The sequence below is a fragment of the Hemiscyllium ocellatum genome, chromosome 3 (assembly GCF_020745735.1).
Source record: "Hemiscyllium ocellatum isolate sHemOce1 chromosome 3, sHemOce1.pat.X.cur, whole genome shotgun sequence".
Taxonomy (NCBI): domain Eukaryota; kingdom Metazoa; phylum Chordata; class Chondrichthyes; order Orectolobiformes; family Hemiscylliidae; genus Hemiscyllium; species Hemiscyllium ocellatum.
Window position 1 is genome coordinate 121,057,792 of NC_083403.1, and position 18,952 is coordinate 121,076,743.

General features: G+C 41.0%; 1 protein-coding gene across 1 annotated transcript in view; it reads left to right on the forward strand.

Annotated features, from left to right (window-relative positions):
- tpo (thyroid peroxidase) overlaps nucleotides 1-18,952 on the forward strand; it is a 118,878-nt gene that overhangs the window by 19,422 nt on the left and 80,504 nt on the right. The window contains exons 2-3 of the mRNA XM_060855113.1: nucleotides 10,855-11,096; nucleotides 13,893-14,012. Of these exons, the coding sequence (XP_060711096.1) occupies nucleotides 10,855-11,096; nucleotides 13,893-14,012 (362 nt within the window). The remainder of the gene's footprint in view (nucleotides 1-10,854; nucleotides 11,097-13,892; nucleotides 14,013-18,952) is intronic.

The following is an 18,952-nucleotide window of genomic DNA, read 5'->3' on the forward strand; positions in this document are numbered from 1 at the left end:
TGGCTGACCAGCATATTCTGTCAGTCTTCCCACCTGCTATTAGTGTATCAGAAGCATTTACAGATTAATAATCTGTTTGGTCCTATCATGACACACCTTCTATAGTGTAAAGACCTTACCTTTTTCATTTTTCTGTGTTTTTAATAGTGGTCTTAAATGGGGAAAGGTCTGTTTTCTTTATAAATAAAAATGCGTTGTAGAAGGGATTGCAGCACATTTTAATATCAGGTTACCTGATACTCATGTTAGTGCTTGTTCATACTGCTGCTGGTTTCAGCAGTGAGGCAAGATTAGTTGCTGAAGAGCTGGAGACAAAGCATGTATATAGATGATGATTTGCCCAGCAACAAGTAGCTGATTGGTCTGTGGGACAGTGACCAGACGTCAATGACAAAGGCCTTCTGCCTGCCAACAAGAACATAGCTGATTCCCACATAGCTGAACAACTTGTGGGTATGAATGTTTGGGCAGAAGCCATGAGACTTCCAAAAAGGAAGAAGCTGTCTTTTTCTCTCCAGTAAAGTCACTACAAGCTGGTTTATTTCCCCTCAACAATTATTGTAAGCTGTGGCTCTTAACCAATACACCAGGAGACTTTATGAACCATCATATTGTGCCTCCTGTAAACAAGTGAAAACGTGGAAAGAAAAAAGACTGAGGAGCTACAGGACCTCACAAGTTCAGTGAACCCAAAGGATAGGAACCACTGAACTTCCTTCCCAGTCTTTCCCTCTACCCATGACACCCATTTATTCAAGGTCTGTTGGTATGTGTATACAGGGGTTAATTTATAAGGGGTTTAGAGTTTTAACCAGTTATGTTACATGTCAATGGTTCATAATTGTTTATCTGTAGCTTAACCTATTTATGTAAAGAAATATTCATTCTTGTTAAATATAGAAAACTGGTCTGCACTGTCAACCTGGGTCTAAAATTGAGGAAATTTGCATACTTTTATAAAATCATTAACTTTTGTTTTGACTCTGAGGATTTCCAATGTCCTACTCCAGTGAGGTGTAACAATAGCCATCAAATCCTGAAGTGGAATTTAAATCCAGAGCTTCTGACCCAGACGTACAGGAATTGCCACTGTGCCATAAGATCTCCTACCTGATGTGGTTGTGTACGAAACAGAAAGTTAGCATCCAGCAACAGCAAGCAAACGGGAAGGTTGCCACAAAGAGATTGGAATTTAAGAAAAAAGGAGTGTTGCCACAATTATGCAAGACTTTAGTGAGACCACAGTTGGAAGATTGTGTGCTGTTCTGGTGTCCATGTTTAAGGAATGCACAGGAGGCAGCAAAGAGAAAACTTGCTAAACTACTTCCTGGGAGGAGCATGCTGTCATGTAATCAGAAGCTGGTTAAATTGGGCCGATATTCTCCGAAGTTTAGAAAGGGCAAACTCATTGAAGCATACAGATTCAGCAAGGGCTTGTAGGTTAATAAACCCACACTTCTCTCTGATACTGCTATTGCTTTCTCAGCCTTATGGAGAAAATGAACAAGCCTCATAACTTGTCTCACATTTTATTGTAAAGTTGAGAAATTTACAAACATCCGGAACGTGCCCCCCTTTTAAATTAGATCAGTACTTACAAAAGAATTTTACAGACATCAGTGCAGTGCTCCTTTCTGCTGTGCTGTACAGTGTGTCACTGCTGTCAGCTATAGTGGTTCCCTTTGTTTGTTTCTGCTGCTGCTTACTAATTTTACTACTCTATTATTGACAAACACATTTCTTATAAAGACCAAAAGTCACAATTGTGAAACAGATCACTGCAAAAACATCTTCTAATTACATGTCTTCTTACTTAATTGTGAAGATTTCATGAATAATTTATTAGACAGCTTTGATGGAGATGATCCCTGATATCTTAGGTCAGTTTTGACTTAATCAAAAAAGGTTACAGTAGAAGTTTCTTTCCATGGGGACAATTCTGGTTATGATATCCACTAAGTTTTACTCCAACCAAAGAGTTCCCTGGGATTAGCATTAACAAGGATTGTGAAGGCACATTCTAATACAATGGCTTTGCATATTTGCTGTACTGCATTTTATAAGTGCACAATCATTGTTTTTTAATGGCTTCATCAGCTGTCTCTTAACTTGCATATTGAAGGAAATCAATATGCATGTCAGGTCCTATGGAATGTTGGAAGGAAGAGTTTGGCCAATTTCTGAAAAATATCTACCAGAAACTGCTTTCACTTTTAAAACATTGAATGTGTGGCTATTGAATGATTGGCGTTCACTTGATGGTTGCTGTTAGAAGCTGAGATATTAGTTTCTCTGGTCAGATGAACCTAAAGGTCGAAGGCATAAAAGCCTTGTCAAGGGGACAAGAAAGTTAGGACTTCAGTGAATTAAATCATTCAAAAGCTTGTGAATGTTCAGAACTCTCCACCCCACTCCCCCGCCCGCCAAGGGTTGATGATAATCTATCATTGTTAAAGTTCAAGACTGAGATAGACAGATTTTTGGTGTCTAATTAGGTAACATAGGGGCTAGAGTGGAAAAGTTAAAGCCCAAATCAGCCAGGATCACATAAAGAGATGGAACACACTCAGTAGGCCTTATGATCTCCCACTACACCTATTTCTTGTGCAAATTGAATATCATATTTCCTGCATTAGGTCAGTGACAGCACTTCAAAAATACTTAATAGTCATAAAATATCCTGAGGTGTCTTAAGGTCATGCAAGGAGTTGTCTGAATGCCAGTTCTTCTTTTATTGTAATGCTCATTGCAGATGAGTAAGACATCAGCAGCTTTTCATTTAACTCTGGATATTCACACTTTATATGCTCCATATTGATAGAAACTTCGCTTTACACTGTTATAGTTGCTGGTCAAGAAATTATTTATTAGAAAATGCAACTGAATGGATAGCTTCAATTTTTAATCTAATGAAATAAAGTAAGTCATCATCGAAGCTCGCACGACAGGCTAAAATGGGGGGACTTAGAAAGGAGGTTTCCTAGGTCTCGAAAGTGGAAGCTGTAATAACGCTGAGATTCACTCTCCTCAAATGGTTTGCCTGTGGAAATAAAGAGGTCTTTGAATGGGCCTGGGGAGATGATTGAGTTGGTTTGGAAAACCTTTCCTGATGAACGGCTTTTGCCCAAAACATCGATTTTCCTGTTCCTCGGATGCTGCCTAACCTGTTGTGCTTTTCCAGCACCACTCTAATCTAGACTCTGATTTCCAGCATTTGCAGCCCTCTCTCTTGCTTTGGAAATAATGAGCACAATCTTAAAATAACATGGAAACAGGTTCAATCGTAATAAAGGAAAATCATCTCTGTAGAAAAATAGTTCCTCACCAACCAATTGAAACATGTTAGAAACTGAAGCGCAACTACCAAATATAAAGAAAACTTCTGGCCATTATTATGATTTAAGCTGGTTGACTTTAACTATGTTTCCCTTTCTTGACGTCAATAGCAACAAGCAGTCTGACTCCAACTTTGGTTTGAATGATTTCTATGCGCATTCCCAACACCTCAACAATACTTTCTGAAACCTTGAGTAACAGAGCATGAAGAATGTTTAAATTGGGAGCATACTCAGGCAAGACGAAAAACTGGCTTGGAGAATATCAATCTTAAATTTGAGAGAGATCCGCAGCTTCACGGAGAGTCAAGGCAATCCAAGTCTTAAAACTGGAACATTGGCTTGCAATCTGGTTTGTATTATTTTGGAACCAAAGTTATATTCTGATAAGTTCTATTGCTTCAAATGTTTGACAATATTAATATATGAGTTTGATAGCTTTTAATTAACTTTTACGTGGATATTGTTTGCAGCTAAGTCCAACTACTCATAATTCAACATTCTTTAATTCTAGATATCTTATCTAATCCAACATTTTTGATGTTAATCTTCTCCTTTTGATATTTAATATTATTAGTTGTTTTAATATTTTAGAGCAATGAATAACTTTGAATTACCTGGTAAGACTGTAATGGAGCATATTGAACTGTGAAGGCAATCATTTCATCTATTTTCAAATGTAATTAAACATCTTTAAGTGTAAACAGCTGCCTTTTGTTAACGATTTCTTGAACTACTGATGTGGTGAAAAGAAATTCAGTCAATATGTCCTTGGTACACTAATTTACTGCTCTATGCTACCTTGTCCCATTACTCACTTGTGAGTGTAATGATTCATTTGTTAGGAGCTTTCGGCATAAGTGTTCTTTGCTTTTCACAAAAGTAATGGCGAATGGACATCAGCTGCTGCAGTGCTTATTTTAACTGATAGGTTTCAGTTGTACTGTGCAAAACATGAGCAACAAGTATGCTGCAACAAAATAATAAAAGTCATATCAAAGCAGGTCATATTAATTAGACTTTTCTGTCAAACATTAGCTCAGACATTCTTGACATTGTAAGCTGCTGTACGTGCAAGCGGATCAACTTGCAACAGGACATGTGGGAACTTGTTGGATAATGGATCTATATATCACTAAGATTTCATGATTTAAAAAGAAAGAGATGAGCAATATGGAAGAAAATAGGATGAATTAGCATCAATTTTTAAAAACATTTGTTCAAGGGAAGAAGAACATTTATTGCTCATACCTAATTGCCAAAGGGTAGTTAAGAGTCAACTATACTGTTGTGGACCTGGAATCTTTTGTAGGTCATGTTAGGTAAGCACAGTAGATTTATTTCCCCAAAGGTCCTCAATGAACCAGATAAGCTTTAATGACAATCAACAGTGGTTGCATGATAAAAGCAAAATGCTGAGGATGCTGGAAATCTGAAACAAGAATAGAAAATGCTGGAGAAACTCAGCAGGCAGCATCTATGAAGAAAGAAATAAAGTTAATGTTTAGAGTCCAGCATGAGTCAAGATTGTGGTGCTGGGAAAACACAGCAGGTCAGGCAGCATCTAAAGGGCTTATGCCCGAATTGTTCATTCTCCTGCTCCTCAGATGTTGCCTGACCTGCTGTGCTTTTCCAGCACCACACTCTGGATTCTGATCTCCAGCACCTGCAGTCCTCACTTTCCCCTAATCCAGCATGACCATCTTTTCAAACAAACAGTATTTACATGGTGGCTATTGGACTAGCTTTCTTCTTGTTCCTGAATTTTCAGTTTTTACTAAATGTTGTTCTATCTGTCGTGGTGGGGTTTAAAACCAAATCCCTAAAATGTCAACCTGATGTTTTGGATTACTTATCCACTGTTAGTACCACAATATCACCACCTTCCATTGTAATGAAGAACAATAAGATGAGAAAGGAAAGAGAAGAAGGATTTTTTTTTTAGTTCACTTACATGAGTTGGGTATCGCTGGCTGGCCAGTATTATGGTCCATCTTTAGTTACCCTTGAGAAAGTGGTAGCGAGCTGCCTTCTTGAATCATTGCTGTTCATGTTCTGTAGGTTAATTCACAATACGCTTAGAGAGAGAATTTCAGGATTTTGACCCAGGCAACAGTGGGTCAGCAACATTATATCTCCATGTCAGGATGGTGAATGTCTTGGAGTTGAACTTATAGATAGTGGTGTTCTCATGTAGCTGTTACCCTTATTGTTCTGGATGGAAATAGTTATGTGTTTGGAAGGTCCTAAGATCATTGATAAATTTCTGCAGTGCATCTTGTAGACTGTAGTCTCTGTGGTTACTGACTATCAGTGGTAAAGGGAATAGATGTTTGTGGATATTGGAACAGTCAATCGACTGCTTTGTTCTGGATGGCATCGAGCTTCTTGAGTGTTGTGGAGCTGCACCCAACCAGACAAGTGGGGAGTATTTCATCTCACTCCTGACCTGTACTTTGTAGTTGGTGGATGTGTTTTGGTGAGTTATGAAGTGGGTTACTCACTGCAGTATTCCTAGACTCTGACTTGCTCTTGTAGTCATATGGCAAGTCCAGTTGAGTTTCTGGTCAATGTTAATAGTGGGGAAACTCAGTAATGCCATCACCATTTAATGTCAAGGAGCTGTGGTTAGGCTGACTCTTATTACGGTTATTTTCTGGCTCTGTATGGTGCAAATGTTACTTGCCAAGTGTCAGCCCAAGCCTGGACATTGTCCAGGTTTTGTTCCATTTGAACAAGGGTTGCTTCAGTATCTGAGAAGTTGCGAGTGTCGCTGAGCATTGTGCAATCATGGCTGGTATCTGCACTTCAGATGTCAAGATGGATGCAAGATCATTGATGAGGCAGCTGTATCCAGCTAGATAGTGGGTCAGGTTTTGGGAGTAAGGGGCCAAATGGCAGTGGGACAGGTGGGTAAAAAGCCAAATGGTTCAGAGTTGGGTGCCAGGTGGGTAAAGTGTTTGGGAGAGTGGCAAAGCAACCAAGAACACAAAGCAATGTTTGGGTTGATTGAGGCGGTGGGGCGGTAGGGAGTGGGTGTGGTTGGGGGAATTAGAGTGCTGGGGAAATGGAAGGAATCATGTCTGGCAGGATGAAGGGGAGAAACTGTTTCGAAACCGGCTTGTGCGTGTTCAGGCTTCTGTACCTTCTCCCCCTAGTAGAGATTGTAGAAAAACATTGCCAGGGTAGGATGGATCTTTGAGAATGCTGGCAGCCTTTCCTAGGCATAGGGGATTTGCCCAGAGGAAATTTTAGTTTCCTGGACAAATCCTTTGGAGAGTGATACCATGAAGATTCGACAGAAAAAAATGTTTTATGACATCTGGTCTGGAGAATTCAAGGTTCCTGGCTCCAGTCGTAATTCCAGTCCAAGTTGAAGTCCCCTGAGTAGGGCAAAGTCCTCAAAATTAATACTATTAACACTGTGGGGTGGCATGGTGGCTCAATGGTTAGCACTGCTGCCTCACAATGCCAAGGACCTGGGTTCAATTCCAGCCTCGGACCACTGTCTGTGTGGTGTTTGTACATTCTCCCCATGTCTGCATGAGTTTCCTCCCACAGTCCAACGATGTTCAGGTTTGGTGAATTGGCCATATTAAATTGCCCATAGTGTTCGGGGAAGTATAGGTTAAGCACATCAGGGGTAAATGTAGGATAATAAGGGAGGGGAATGGCTTTGACTCGGTTACTCTGCAGGGTGTCCATGTGGATTTGTTAGGCCAAAGGGCCTATTTCTACAGTGTAGAGATCCTATGATGAGATGCTGCATCATCATTTGTCGTCCTGTCAGTACTTTCCACTGAACAGAAAATCACCTCCAGGTGGTTCCATGTGATGGCCAAGCAGGGCATTTCTCACAACAGTATTATTGTGTGGTCATTCCTCAGTCAAAGCAAGCTGTGTTTGCATTCTTCCCATTTTCTACTTTATTTAATTGCTCGCTGTCATGTCCAAATAATCCTTAACAATTAATCCTTAATGATTTAGTTTGATGATATCATTTTTAATCATACTACTACAGCCACCCTGACTGTCATCTTAACTCAGTTGGTTGGAAGACTGGTTTACACTATATATCAGCTTAAGTTTAATTTCTGTACCAGCTGAGGTTTCCACAAACATCCATATCTCTTATTTGAGGCATGGTAACCTTTAAGTTATACATACTATCAGTCATTTCTCTGTATTGCAAAAACTATGATGATTTTCATTTTTCACACACTCAGAGAAATGATTTTTTCTGACATCGAAGACCATACTTACAGTTCGGAGTGCAATCTTTTATCTAGTTATAACTATGGAACAAATTTGCGAAATGGAAACTTCAGGTTTTGCTTCTATGTGCTCTTTTCTCATTGCAGTTGCTTAGTTGATATGACAGAAGCAATTTTTGTACATAATATAATGTTCATGATTGCTAATGGTTATAACTTAATGTGCGTTTTTTGATAATGCAAAACCTGCTGAAGAAATGCAAATCAATGCCAGATGATGACATTTTTGAAGCAGTGGAGACAAGGTTATTGTAATTGTCCCTAGCACAGCCTCCCCAATCTAATGGTTTTACTCTGCCTTCATAGAAAAAAAAGAAATAAATTATCTCATCCATTTTTCATTTTGTGTAATTGTTGTGTAGTTCATCTTCAATCTGATATGGCAAGGTTTCAATTTTGTTCTGATGTGAGTGACTTGCAGGTGCAACCATAAGTGGTTTGAAATTTCCCCATCCTTCATCCTGCCTTCTCCATTACTGTCCCTATGACCTCAATTAACTTGCACACCTCACCCTATTTCCTTTTGTACAATCATTAATGTCCCCACTTTAGCCCAAGAGCCCTATACGTGGTGAATTCCCATACCCTTGCTGGCCCTGCACCACCCCATGTGGAGCTCAGAAATACACTGGCCGAGAGAACAGTCACCTCACCATCTAGAGCTCCCACCAAACCTTTCTGCATCTCCCAATCCCTTCACTATTACTGTCAACATTCTCTCAGTGACCAGCTATGGTGAAGCCAACTCCTAGACTTGATTGACAACAACAAAAACAAAAATTGCTGTGAAAGCTCAGCAGCCCTGGCAGCATTTACAGAAAGCAGACTTAATGCTTTGGGTCCAGTGACCCTTCTTCAAATTTGGTTGACCTGTTTTCCTCAGATTCCATAGATTGGTCCCAGGTGACCCACCTGGGCATTTCTGGCCAAACTCCCATGGCTGACCATGGTGCACATCCAGACTGACTTGACAGGACAGTGCACAAGCCAACCTTTGGATTGACGTCTCCTCAGTGAACCAACTAACCTCCCCTTCATCCTTGGACTGGTTACACTTGACCTGCAAGACTGACCAATCTCCACTGTTGTTCGTATTCTGATAGAATACTGTCCCTAACTGACTGGACTAGAATTGAGCATGTTCCTTGGCTTACTGAGGTGACAATCCCTTGAGCGACTGTCAGTGCTTTTAAGCTCATGAAGGACTGTTTCCTTTGCCTTTCAAAAATGGCCATTTGCTTGAAACAGATGCAATGTGCTTCTTGGGTAAACTGCAGGCACATACTGCTGGTGTGATGTTGACAGGCCACATGGCGTCATTTCAATGCCACTGACTGTACAGTGTTTCTCATTGTGAGGAGCAACCTACCTCTTCCTCTACACTAAGAGGGAGTTAGTCATTGAGCTGGCAGCTTGTAATGGCACACAAAAGAGCATATATGATCAGAAGGTAATGAGAGCCACACACAGGCTCACAGTCTGTAGGTCAGTACTGGAATCTGTGAGTGCATACTAAGCAAAAGATGTGTCCTAAAGTGACATCTTAAAATGCATAAATCTCCATACCTGATCAAATATACCCTGGAACTCTATTGGAAGCTAGGGAAGTGATTGCTGGGCCACTTGCTGAGATATTTGGATCATCAATAGACACAGGCAATGGGCTAGAAGACTGGAAGTTGGCAAACGTGGTGCCACTATTTAATGATTTTGATGCAAACATAAGGAGTATGGTTAGTCAATTTGCAGATGACACCAAAATTGGTGGTGCAGTGGATAATGAAGAAGGTTACGTCAGAGTACAACTAGATCTTGATCACATGGGCCATGGGCTGAGGAAGGGCAGATGGAGTTTAATTCACATAAATGTGAGGTGCTGCATTTTAGAAAGGCGAATCAGGGCAGGACTTATTGATTGATTGATTGATTGTCACGTGTACCAAAGTACAGTGAAAAGCTTCATTTATGAGCAGTACAGGAAGATCAGAGTAAGCAAGGATATATAGCTCAAAGGTTGTGAAAAGACTTGAACAGAAGCATAAAGGTTACATTGCGCGGAACATGGGCGAGGCGAGATCAGCAGTATTTGGGGCACTAGAGAGTTCATTCAGTCTAAAAACGACTGGGTAGACGCTGTCACTGAACCCGCTGATGCGTGTGTTCAAACTTCTGTATCCTCTGCCTGATGGAGGTAGTTGTAGGAGAGCATTACCAGGTGCGATGTGTCTTTGATGATGTTGGCAGCCTTTCTGCATGATGAGCTGTGTAAATGGAGTCCATGGATGGAAATTTGTCTCACCATTTGGCACACCACCTTCTCTAGTTTTTTTTATGGTCCTGGGCAGAGCAGTTGCCATACCAGTCCATTATATACCCAAACAGTATGCATTCTGCAGATATTGATGAGTGTCGTTCAGGCCATGCCAAATTTCCTGACCTGTTTGAGGAAGAAGAGGCTTGTTATGCCTTCTTGACCGTCAGATTTATGAGGGAAGTCCAGGACAGATTGGCGGTTTTCGTCATTCCTAGGAACTTGACACTCTCCATCCTCTCAATCTCAGTTCCATTGATGTAGATGGGAGCTTGCTGTCTCCTCTCTTCCTGAAGTCAATGATCAGTTTTTTTAGTTTTCCTGACATTGAAGAGAGGTTTTTCTCATTGCACCATATCACCAAGCCCTCCATCTCCTTTCTGTATTTTGACTCATCATTGTTAGATATCTGTCCCTGTATGGTGGTGTCGTTAGCAAACTTATAGATGGCATCTGTTTGGAATTTGGCAACACATTGTGGGTGTACAGGGAGTGCAGTAGGGGGCTGAGGATGCATCCATGGTGGGGGGGAGGGTCCAGTTATGAGTGTTATCATGGAGGAGGTGCAATCACCTATATTCACTGATTGCAGTCTATAAGTCAGAAAGCTGAGGATCCTTTGGGCGGAGCTGAACCCAATGTCATGGAGTTTTCAGATCAGCCTGGAGGAGATAATGGTGTTGAAGGCAGAGCTGTAGTTGATGAGGAACAGTCTAAGATGGGTATCCTTGTTGTCTAGATGTTCCAGGGATGAGTACAGGGCTAGGGATATGCCATCCACTCTGTACCTGTTACATCAGGGGATTGAGGCAGGCTGGGAGACCAGAGTTGATGTGGGCCATGACCAGCCTCTCGAAGCACTTCATAATTATTCAGATCAGAGCCACTGGGTGGTACTCATTAAGGCACATTGCATGTGGTTTCTCATGTAAAGGGATGATGGTGGTCTTCTTGAAGCAGGTGCAGACTTTGCCTTGCAGAAGGGAGAGGTTGAAAATGTCAATGAATACTTCTGCCAGTTGGTCTGCACAGGATCTGAATGCTTGGCCAGGGGCACCTTAATGGTAACACTTTATGCACTTAATAGTGAGCTCCTGGGGAGAGTTGGTGAACAAAGAGACCTTGGAGTGCAGGTTCATAGCTCCGAGGTAGATAAGATAATAAAGAAGGTATTTGGTATGCTTGCCTTTATTGGTCAGTGCATTGAGTATAGGAGTTGGGAGGTCATGTTGCAGCTGTACAGGACACTATAGGAATTTTACATGCAATTCTGGTCTTCCTACTGTCGGAAGGATGTTGGGAAATGAGAAAGGGTTTAGTAAAGATTTACAAGGATTTGCCAGGGGTAGAGGGTTTGAGCTATAGAGAGAGGCTGATTAGCCGGGTGCTATTTTCCCTGGAACATCAGAGGCTGAGGGTGACCTTATAGAGGTTTATATAATCATGAGAGGCATGGATAGGGTAAATAGGCAAGGTATTTTCCACAGGGTGGGGAAGTTCAAAACTAAAGAGCACAGGTTTAAGGTGAGAGGGTAAAGATTTAAAAGGGACCTAAGGGGCAACCTCTTCACAAGGAGGGTGGTGTGTGTATGGAATGAGCTGCCAGGTGAAGTAGTGGAGGCTGATACAATTACAACATTTAAAAGGCATTTGGATAGATATATGAATAGGAAGGGTTTACGGAGATATCAGCCAAGTGCTGGCAAATGGGGCTAGATTTATTTAGGATATCTGGTCAGCATGGACTGAAAGGTTTGTTTCCCTGATGTATGTCTCTGTGACTCTATGACTGTAATGGCAAAGGATAGAGTGTTCAGAAAACAAGCTACAATCCATAAAATGCATCTTAACAGATGCACGTGATCCATCTCTACAAAGAGATCTGGCAGTAGAGTGTAAGTCTAAGTGGTCCTGAGTTCCAAAGTGAAATGGTGAAAGGCTGACATAATGTGCAAATTGGTCTGAGTGCAAATATGATGATGGGGTGAATCTGACGGTTTGCCAATTTGGCTTTGCATAGATAAAGTGTGGAGAAAGCTGCTAGCCATGGAGAATGCAGTTATGTTGTTATGAAGAAACAATCAGATGATTGCAAGGACAAGCATGCACTTAGGTGCAGCCATCAGGTGACCTGTTGGGAACTTATAATATAGTTTCTCAAGGAAGGAGAGGAAAATTGGAATTGGTATATAAATAAGATGAAATGGAACTTTAATGTGATGCAAGTACATCGAAATAAGACAATCAGTCAATAATGGCTCAGTGCTCACTTCCAACTTGATTCAAAATCAGGTCATCTTTTCTTAGTAGAGGACAGGACTTTGTTTAATTCTGGTATTTCCCACCTTCCTCATCATTGTTTACGCCAAACTAGAGAGGGGAAAATTCCAAGCACTGGGCTAAATTTCATGGGTCTCCATGGTTCCCACCTCCTGCATCTGCCACGCCCCCACCATCACTGCTACCACATCACTAAAAGATCGAGAGTTCGATGGCATGGAAAGCCCACCCAGGTTACAAACCGTTATTGTGCAGCAATAACTGCCTTGAGATGAGTTTTCTGACCCTATCTCAGCACATGTCCCACCTTCAAGAGCTGCTGGCTGAATACCAAACATCCTAATCAGATGGCAAGAAGCTCAACAATCTCAAAAGCACCACAATGTAGGAAAAACAAGGAAACTGCTCTCTGCATTCTGCTTTATTACCACCCAGCAGAAAATGCTAGAGATCAATTTTGACAAAACTAATTATTTCTCAAATCAATTTTAATAATTTTAATGGAAGTCTATTCATCTTTCCATAGTAAAGTTTGGAAGTAATCATTTCAACTTGGAATATGGTATAATCCCCTTAGAGACTGATAACCTTTTAAAAAAAGCTTTTTGAATTCCCAGTGACCAACTTAAAGGAATTAAATGATAAGATTTCCATATTTAAGACTTTTACTGTAACAACCAAGCTAATAGTAACATCAGCTGAACATTTTCTGTTTTATTTAACCATATACAACAAATAATGCATTGCTTATTGATTTTCAATCCATTAAAAAACCCTCATTTTATGGTTGTATATGACATTGTAGCTTAAGAGAACAGGTCATTATTCAGGACACATTCCAGAATTATTCTCAACTCACTATTGCTTGTTCTGATATGTACTTATGGGATAAACACTGGGAATTCCTCTCCAATTAAGCTGGGCAGATTTATCAGCCCCTTAAATCTGTGGATGAGATTCTATCTGTGTTCTTCAAGCTGACCAGCAGAGAAAACATGCTTCCTTGCATGACTTATTATATTTGTATTATCCACCCCCACCCCTTACCTGTTGACTGCCTATGTTTTCCTTTGGGATTTTGTGATGTATTTGAAATGTCATAAAGACACCTCTGTGGCTTTTCTGCAGATATTTCCCTTCTAAAGTCCAGCTCTATGTAAAATGGATCACATGAGCTTCACATCCAGGCAGAAATTGAAAAGAGTTATCATCCAGACACCAAATTCCATTCTGTCTCGAAAATAAACAGACAGTTTAAAGTATTCAAAAACAGAAGTTGCTGGAAAAGCTCAGCAGGTCTGTCAGTATCTTTGAAGAGAAATCAGAATTGACGTTTCAGATCCAGTCACCGGACCCAAAATGTTAACTCTGATTTTTCTTTACAAATGGTGCCAGACCTGCAGTGCTTTTCCAGCAACTTCTGTTTTCGTTTCTGATATACAGTATCTATAGTTCTTTCCGTTGAAAGTATATCGAATCTGACATTTCTAACAGATCTTAACTGAAACTTGTGCCTTTTCTATTCTCAATTGTGACATGCCAATAACTTTATTAATCATCATAGGAGAACATTATAGGAGTTGTAACCCAGACTTGCTCTACTTGTTCCTTGGATTTCTCTCAATCTGCTCATCTCATCACATTACGCATTTCAAATATTAGTAGGATGTGAAATTTTGTTTTTCTCTGCAGGACTAGCATTCATCTTATGCTTCAAAATGAGAGTTAAGACTATTCTGTGTATTGCAGTCATGGTCGGGTGTGTAGGTTTGGTCCTCCACTTTAATAAAGAAGATGAAGAGATTGTCACAGGTAAGTTTTTAAGTTCATTACTCTGTAAAAGTGTAATTTTCATATATAAAGAAAAACATATGTTTCAATGGGTGGTGTCACAGTGGCACAGTGGTTAGCACTGCTGCCTCACAGCGCCTGAGACCCGGGTTCAATTCCCGACTCAGGCGACTGACTGTGTGGAATTTGCACGTTCTCCCCGTGTCTGCGTGGGTTTCCTCCGGGTGCTTCGGTTTCCTCCCACAGTCCAAAGATGTGCGGGTTAGGTGAATTGGCCATGCTAAATTGCCTGCAGTGTTAGTTATGGGGAAAATGTAGGGGTATGGGTGGGTGGCGGGTCGGTGTGGACATGTTGGGCCAATGGAAATGGTTCATTTATCTGCCATGTCAGCTTTGATTGATAACTTGAAAGTCTTTATCAAATCACATTGCAAATTTAATGCATTTTTGTTTCATACTTACTTCCAGGACAGTTAGGTGACCTCTGTTTTTGTTTTAAAACTCATTCATTTGATGCTAATGTCTGCCCAAGCTATCATTCATTCCTTATCTCTAGGTGCCTTTGAAAAGATGGCAGTGAGCTGTCTTCTTGAACTGCTGCAGCTCATTTTGTCTAGATAGACCTAAAATGGCATTTAGAGAGGAGCTTCCAGGACATTGACCAAGTGACACTGAATAAACAATGATATTTCCAAGTAAATTTGATCAGTGGCTTGCAAGGGAACTTGCAGATCCTGGATCTCCCATATGTATGTTGCCTTTGTCCATTTAGATGGTAATAGTCCTGGTTTGGAAGGTTCTGTCTCAGGAGCCTTGCTGAATTTCTGTAGGGCTCCATGTAGATGGTACCCATTGACACTACTATGCATCACTGATGTAAGAAGTGAATGGTTATTAATATGGTGCTAATCAAGTGATATGTTTTATCTGACTGGAATTAAGCTTCTAGAGGGCTATTGAAACTGCACTCTTCCAGCAAGTGGTGGCAACTACTCTCATCTCATCTCTGGAATACAACTCTTTTGTTCAGTTTTAAGCTAAGGTTGCAATGAGGTCAGGAGCTGAGTATCCCTGGTGGAAGCCCCACTGAACATTAGTGAGTAGGTTATTGCTCAACATGTCTACTTGATGTCACCTTACATCATTTCACCCATAATAGATAGAAGATGAATGAATCAGTAAATGGCAAGTTGGATTTCTCATGCTTTTTGTGTACCTGGGCAATTTCAACATTGTCGGCAGACACCAGAGTTGGAACTGCACTGGTACAGCTTGGTCAGGAGAGTGGCAAGATCTGGAGCATATGACTTGAATGCTATTGCCAGAAATTGTCAGAGACCATAGCTTTTGCAGATTCCAGTTTCCAAACATTTCATGAAATCATGTGGAATGAATTGGAGTGTCTGAAGACTGGCATTTGTGATGCTAGAGTCCACTGAAGGAGGGTGCTGTAGATTTTCCAGTCAGCACTCTGGCTGAATATTGCAAACAATGGTTGAGCCGTGACTCTTGCACTGGAGTACTGGGCTCCTTCAGTATTGAGGATGGGAAATTTGTGGAGCAACCTGCTCCAATAACTAACGTCTATGACTGGATGTGGCAGGACACCAGACTTTGGATCTACTCCGTTGTTTGTGGAATCACTTAGGTTTGTCTATAACTTGCTGCTAACAATATTTGGCCTGCAAATAATTCTGTTTTGTATCATCACCGTGTTGGCACCTTATTTTTAGGTATGCCTGCAACCAATGTTGGTATATCCTGCTGCACTCTTCATTCAACCCTTGGCTTGATAATTGAATATGCCAGGCCATGAATTTGCATATTGTATTGGATCACAATTCTCCTGCTGCTGATGGTCCACAGTACCTCATGGAGGCCCAGTTTTGAGTTGCTCGAACTGTTTGAAGTTCATCACTGGAGCATTGCGATAGTGCTAGAACACAGTGAGGGAGTATTCTCAATGTGAAGATGGGACTTTAATAAGGGCTATGCAGATGTGGCCTCTGAGTGACTGATTAGATTAGATTAGATTCCCTACAGAGTGGAAACAGGCCCTTCGGCCCAACAAGTCCACACCAACCCTCCAAAGAGCAACCCACCCAGACCCATTACCCCTGACTAACATACCTAATACTATGGGCAATTTAGCATGGCCAATTCACCTAACCTGCACAATTTTGGATTGTGGGAGGAAACCAGAGCACCCAGAGAAAACCCAAGCAGACACAGAGAGAATGTGCAAACTCCACACAGACAGTCACCTAAGGTGGGAATCGAACCCCGGTCTTGGTGCCATGAGGCAGCAGTGCTAACCACCGTGCTGACTCAGCATAGAGTGATCCAATATGACCATGCCACTGACATCAGCACAAGGCGCCCTCTGTTCTTGTGACTGGCTGCAGTGTCTGCTCTGTTCTCAAAGAGGCTGCCATCTAAGCACCTTGAGTTCAATACCCACATCTATCAAGCAACTGCTCGTCAACCCTTTAAAAATACTCCTGATGAAGAGTCATACCAGACTTAAAATTCTTTTTCTCTCTGCACAGGTGCTGCCAGCCCTACTGAATTTCTCCAGCATTCTCTGTGTTTGTTTCAGATCTTCAGCCTCTGTAGTAATTTGCTTTTATTAGTGAAAGGTGAGATTGACACAGCAGCAACATGTCTACCGCTTCGACTGATCACGGCCAATATGCATAACATCTGCCTGACTTTGTGGCTGTGCTAAACTTCAAGGCAGTACAACAATAGTGTGAGCCTAAAAGCTCTGAATGAGGGAGAAACCACCAAAGAGGTGAGGCAAGTCTCTAAGCATCTGGATAGACACTAAACGGGAGAGCGCTGAGACAGCAAGTGATATGCAGCCAGCTCCAGTCCATGAATTCAGTCCCTGTCCACACACACAAAGTGCCCTTGCAGTAACATTCCAATGATAGATGCCAGTGTATTCCAATGTATAGCATTAGAGTGCAGAAAAGTACTGTATCGGATCAAAGATAAGCCATGGCGATGGCAAGAGGTTGGCATATGCCAGATACAAAAGTTCATGGATAAGGAGGTGTATGTGGTCATTGCCCAGGAAGTATATGATTGCCATGATTGAATGGCGGAGTGGACTCGATGGGCCGAATGGCCTTACTTCCACTCCTATGTCTTATGGTCTTATGGTCTTATGGTCTTATATCCTGAGGTATTGGTGTCAGGTATCTAAGGTGGAGGTCCACAGAAGCAAGTAGATAGCTTGGATTGACGAACACCTACCCTCCCGCCCAAGGTGAAATCGATGAGGTCTGGGTGTCCTTGCACACCAGTCACTGAAAATAAAGCAGGATGGTGCAGCAGGTGGTGAAAAAGACAAATGGTGTGCTGGGCTTCATTGCATGCTGATTCAAGTACAGTAGCAGGGGTGTCTGGTTGCAATTGTATAGGGTATTGGTGAGACCTCAGCTGAAGTACTGTGCAGTGTTTTGTCTCCTTATCTGAGGAAGGACGTTCTGGCTTTGAAGGAAGTGCGGCAAAGATTTATTAGATTGATTCCTGGAATGGCAAGACTGAAGGTTTGAAAATCTATAAAATTCTAACAGGACTAGCCAGGGTAAAGGCAGGAAGTTCCCAATGATTGGGGAGTGCAGAACCAGAGTGACAGTCTATGGATAAAGAGCAGGCCATTTAGGGTTGAGATGAAAAGTTTATTCGCCGAGAGACTGGTGAGTCTTGCTGCCACAGAAAGCAGTTGAGGTTAAACTATTGAATATTTTCAAGAAGGTGTTAGATCCAATTCTTTGGAAAGGGATCAAAGGGTATGGGAAGAAAGTGGGAACAGGATAGTGAGTTAGAGGATCAGCCTTGATCATGTAGAATGGCAAAGCAGGGCTGAGGATTTACTCCTGCTCTTCATTTCTGTGTTTTTATGTTGACATAATGCACAACACATAGACTGAAGATATACCCTATTTATTCCTATAAGAGGCCTCAGTCAACTGCTCACAATTTTCCTGAATATCTCTCCATATTCCACACCATTCAGAGCCTGGAACTGATAATCAGCATCTGGTGTGAAGTCATTTCGTGGCTTAATGCACTCAGTCGTCCTTGAGAAGTTCCTGTGCATGGATCATCTGATTGCCTCACATCTCACACATCCTGTCTGGGATATACAGAGCTACCTCTAGTCCACCATATAACTCACTCACCTTGCCAGACCTTGTTATTAAAGTTGCTTTCATACTTCCATGTTGACCCATATTTTCAGTTTCAGGATGCTTTCAATTAATCTTTGATGAATGATTTTATTGTCTTTCCTATCCTTATTGTTAAGTTAATTTGTCTATCACTTCCTAACATTTTCCATTTCATTTTTATATCTACGAATCACTTTGCTTTTGATCAATCCTCTGGCACTTTTCTATTTGATTTTAATAGATTAATAAATATTCTGTTATCTCTTCTATATTTTTTAAAGATACACAAATACAATGGATATAATTTACCTATGCCATAGATTTTGCCCACTTTATGTTTGTTTTTGTTTTGTATCTTCTGTTTCTATTCATACATGACTTCATATCCTTTTTGATCATTTCCTCTGATGTGATGTCTGACATTCTTGCTATTTTGCTATTATTACTCATGAAGTTCATTGTTTAGGAATCATGTACATCCCTTTACAATCCTAACCCTGTTCCATTTTTTCTTTGGTTGTTTATGGGTGTATGCTATTTTATTATTCCTGTTTATATTTCACAATGAATTCATTTTCTGGATTATATTTTTCTCTGAACCTAATGTAGACCTTTTTGATTTCCTCTCCTTTGATACCAATCATTTCCAGTGTATTTCTTCTTTTCCCTTTCGCTTCATCTTTATCTTGATTGCTTTATTCCTCAATTGTGTATCAATACTGGTTAGTTTGTCTTCGCAATTTAATAAGATAGATTGATCATTCTGATAAGACTCTTGAT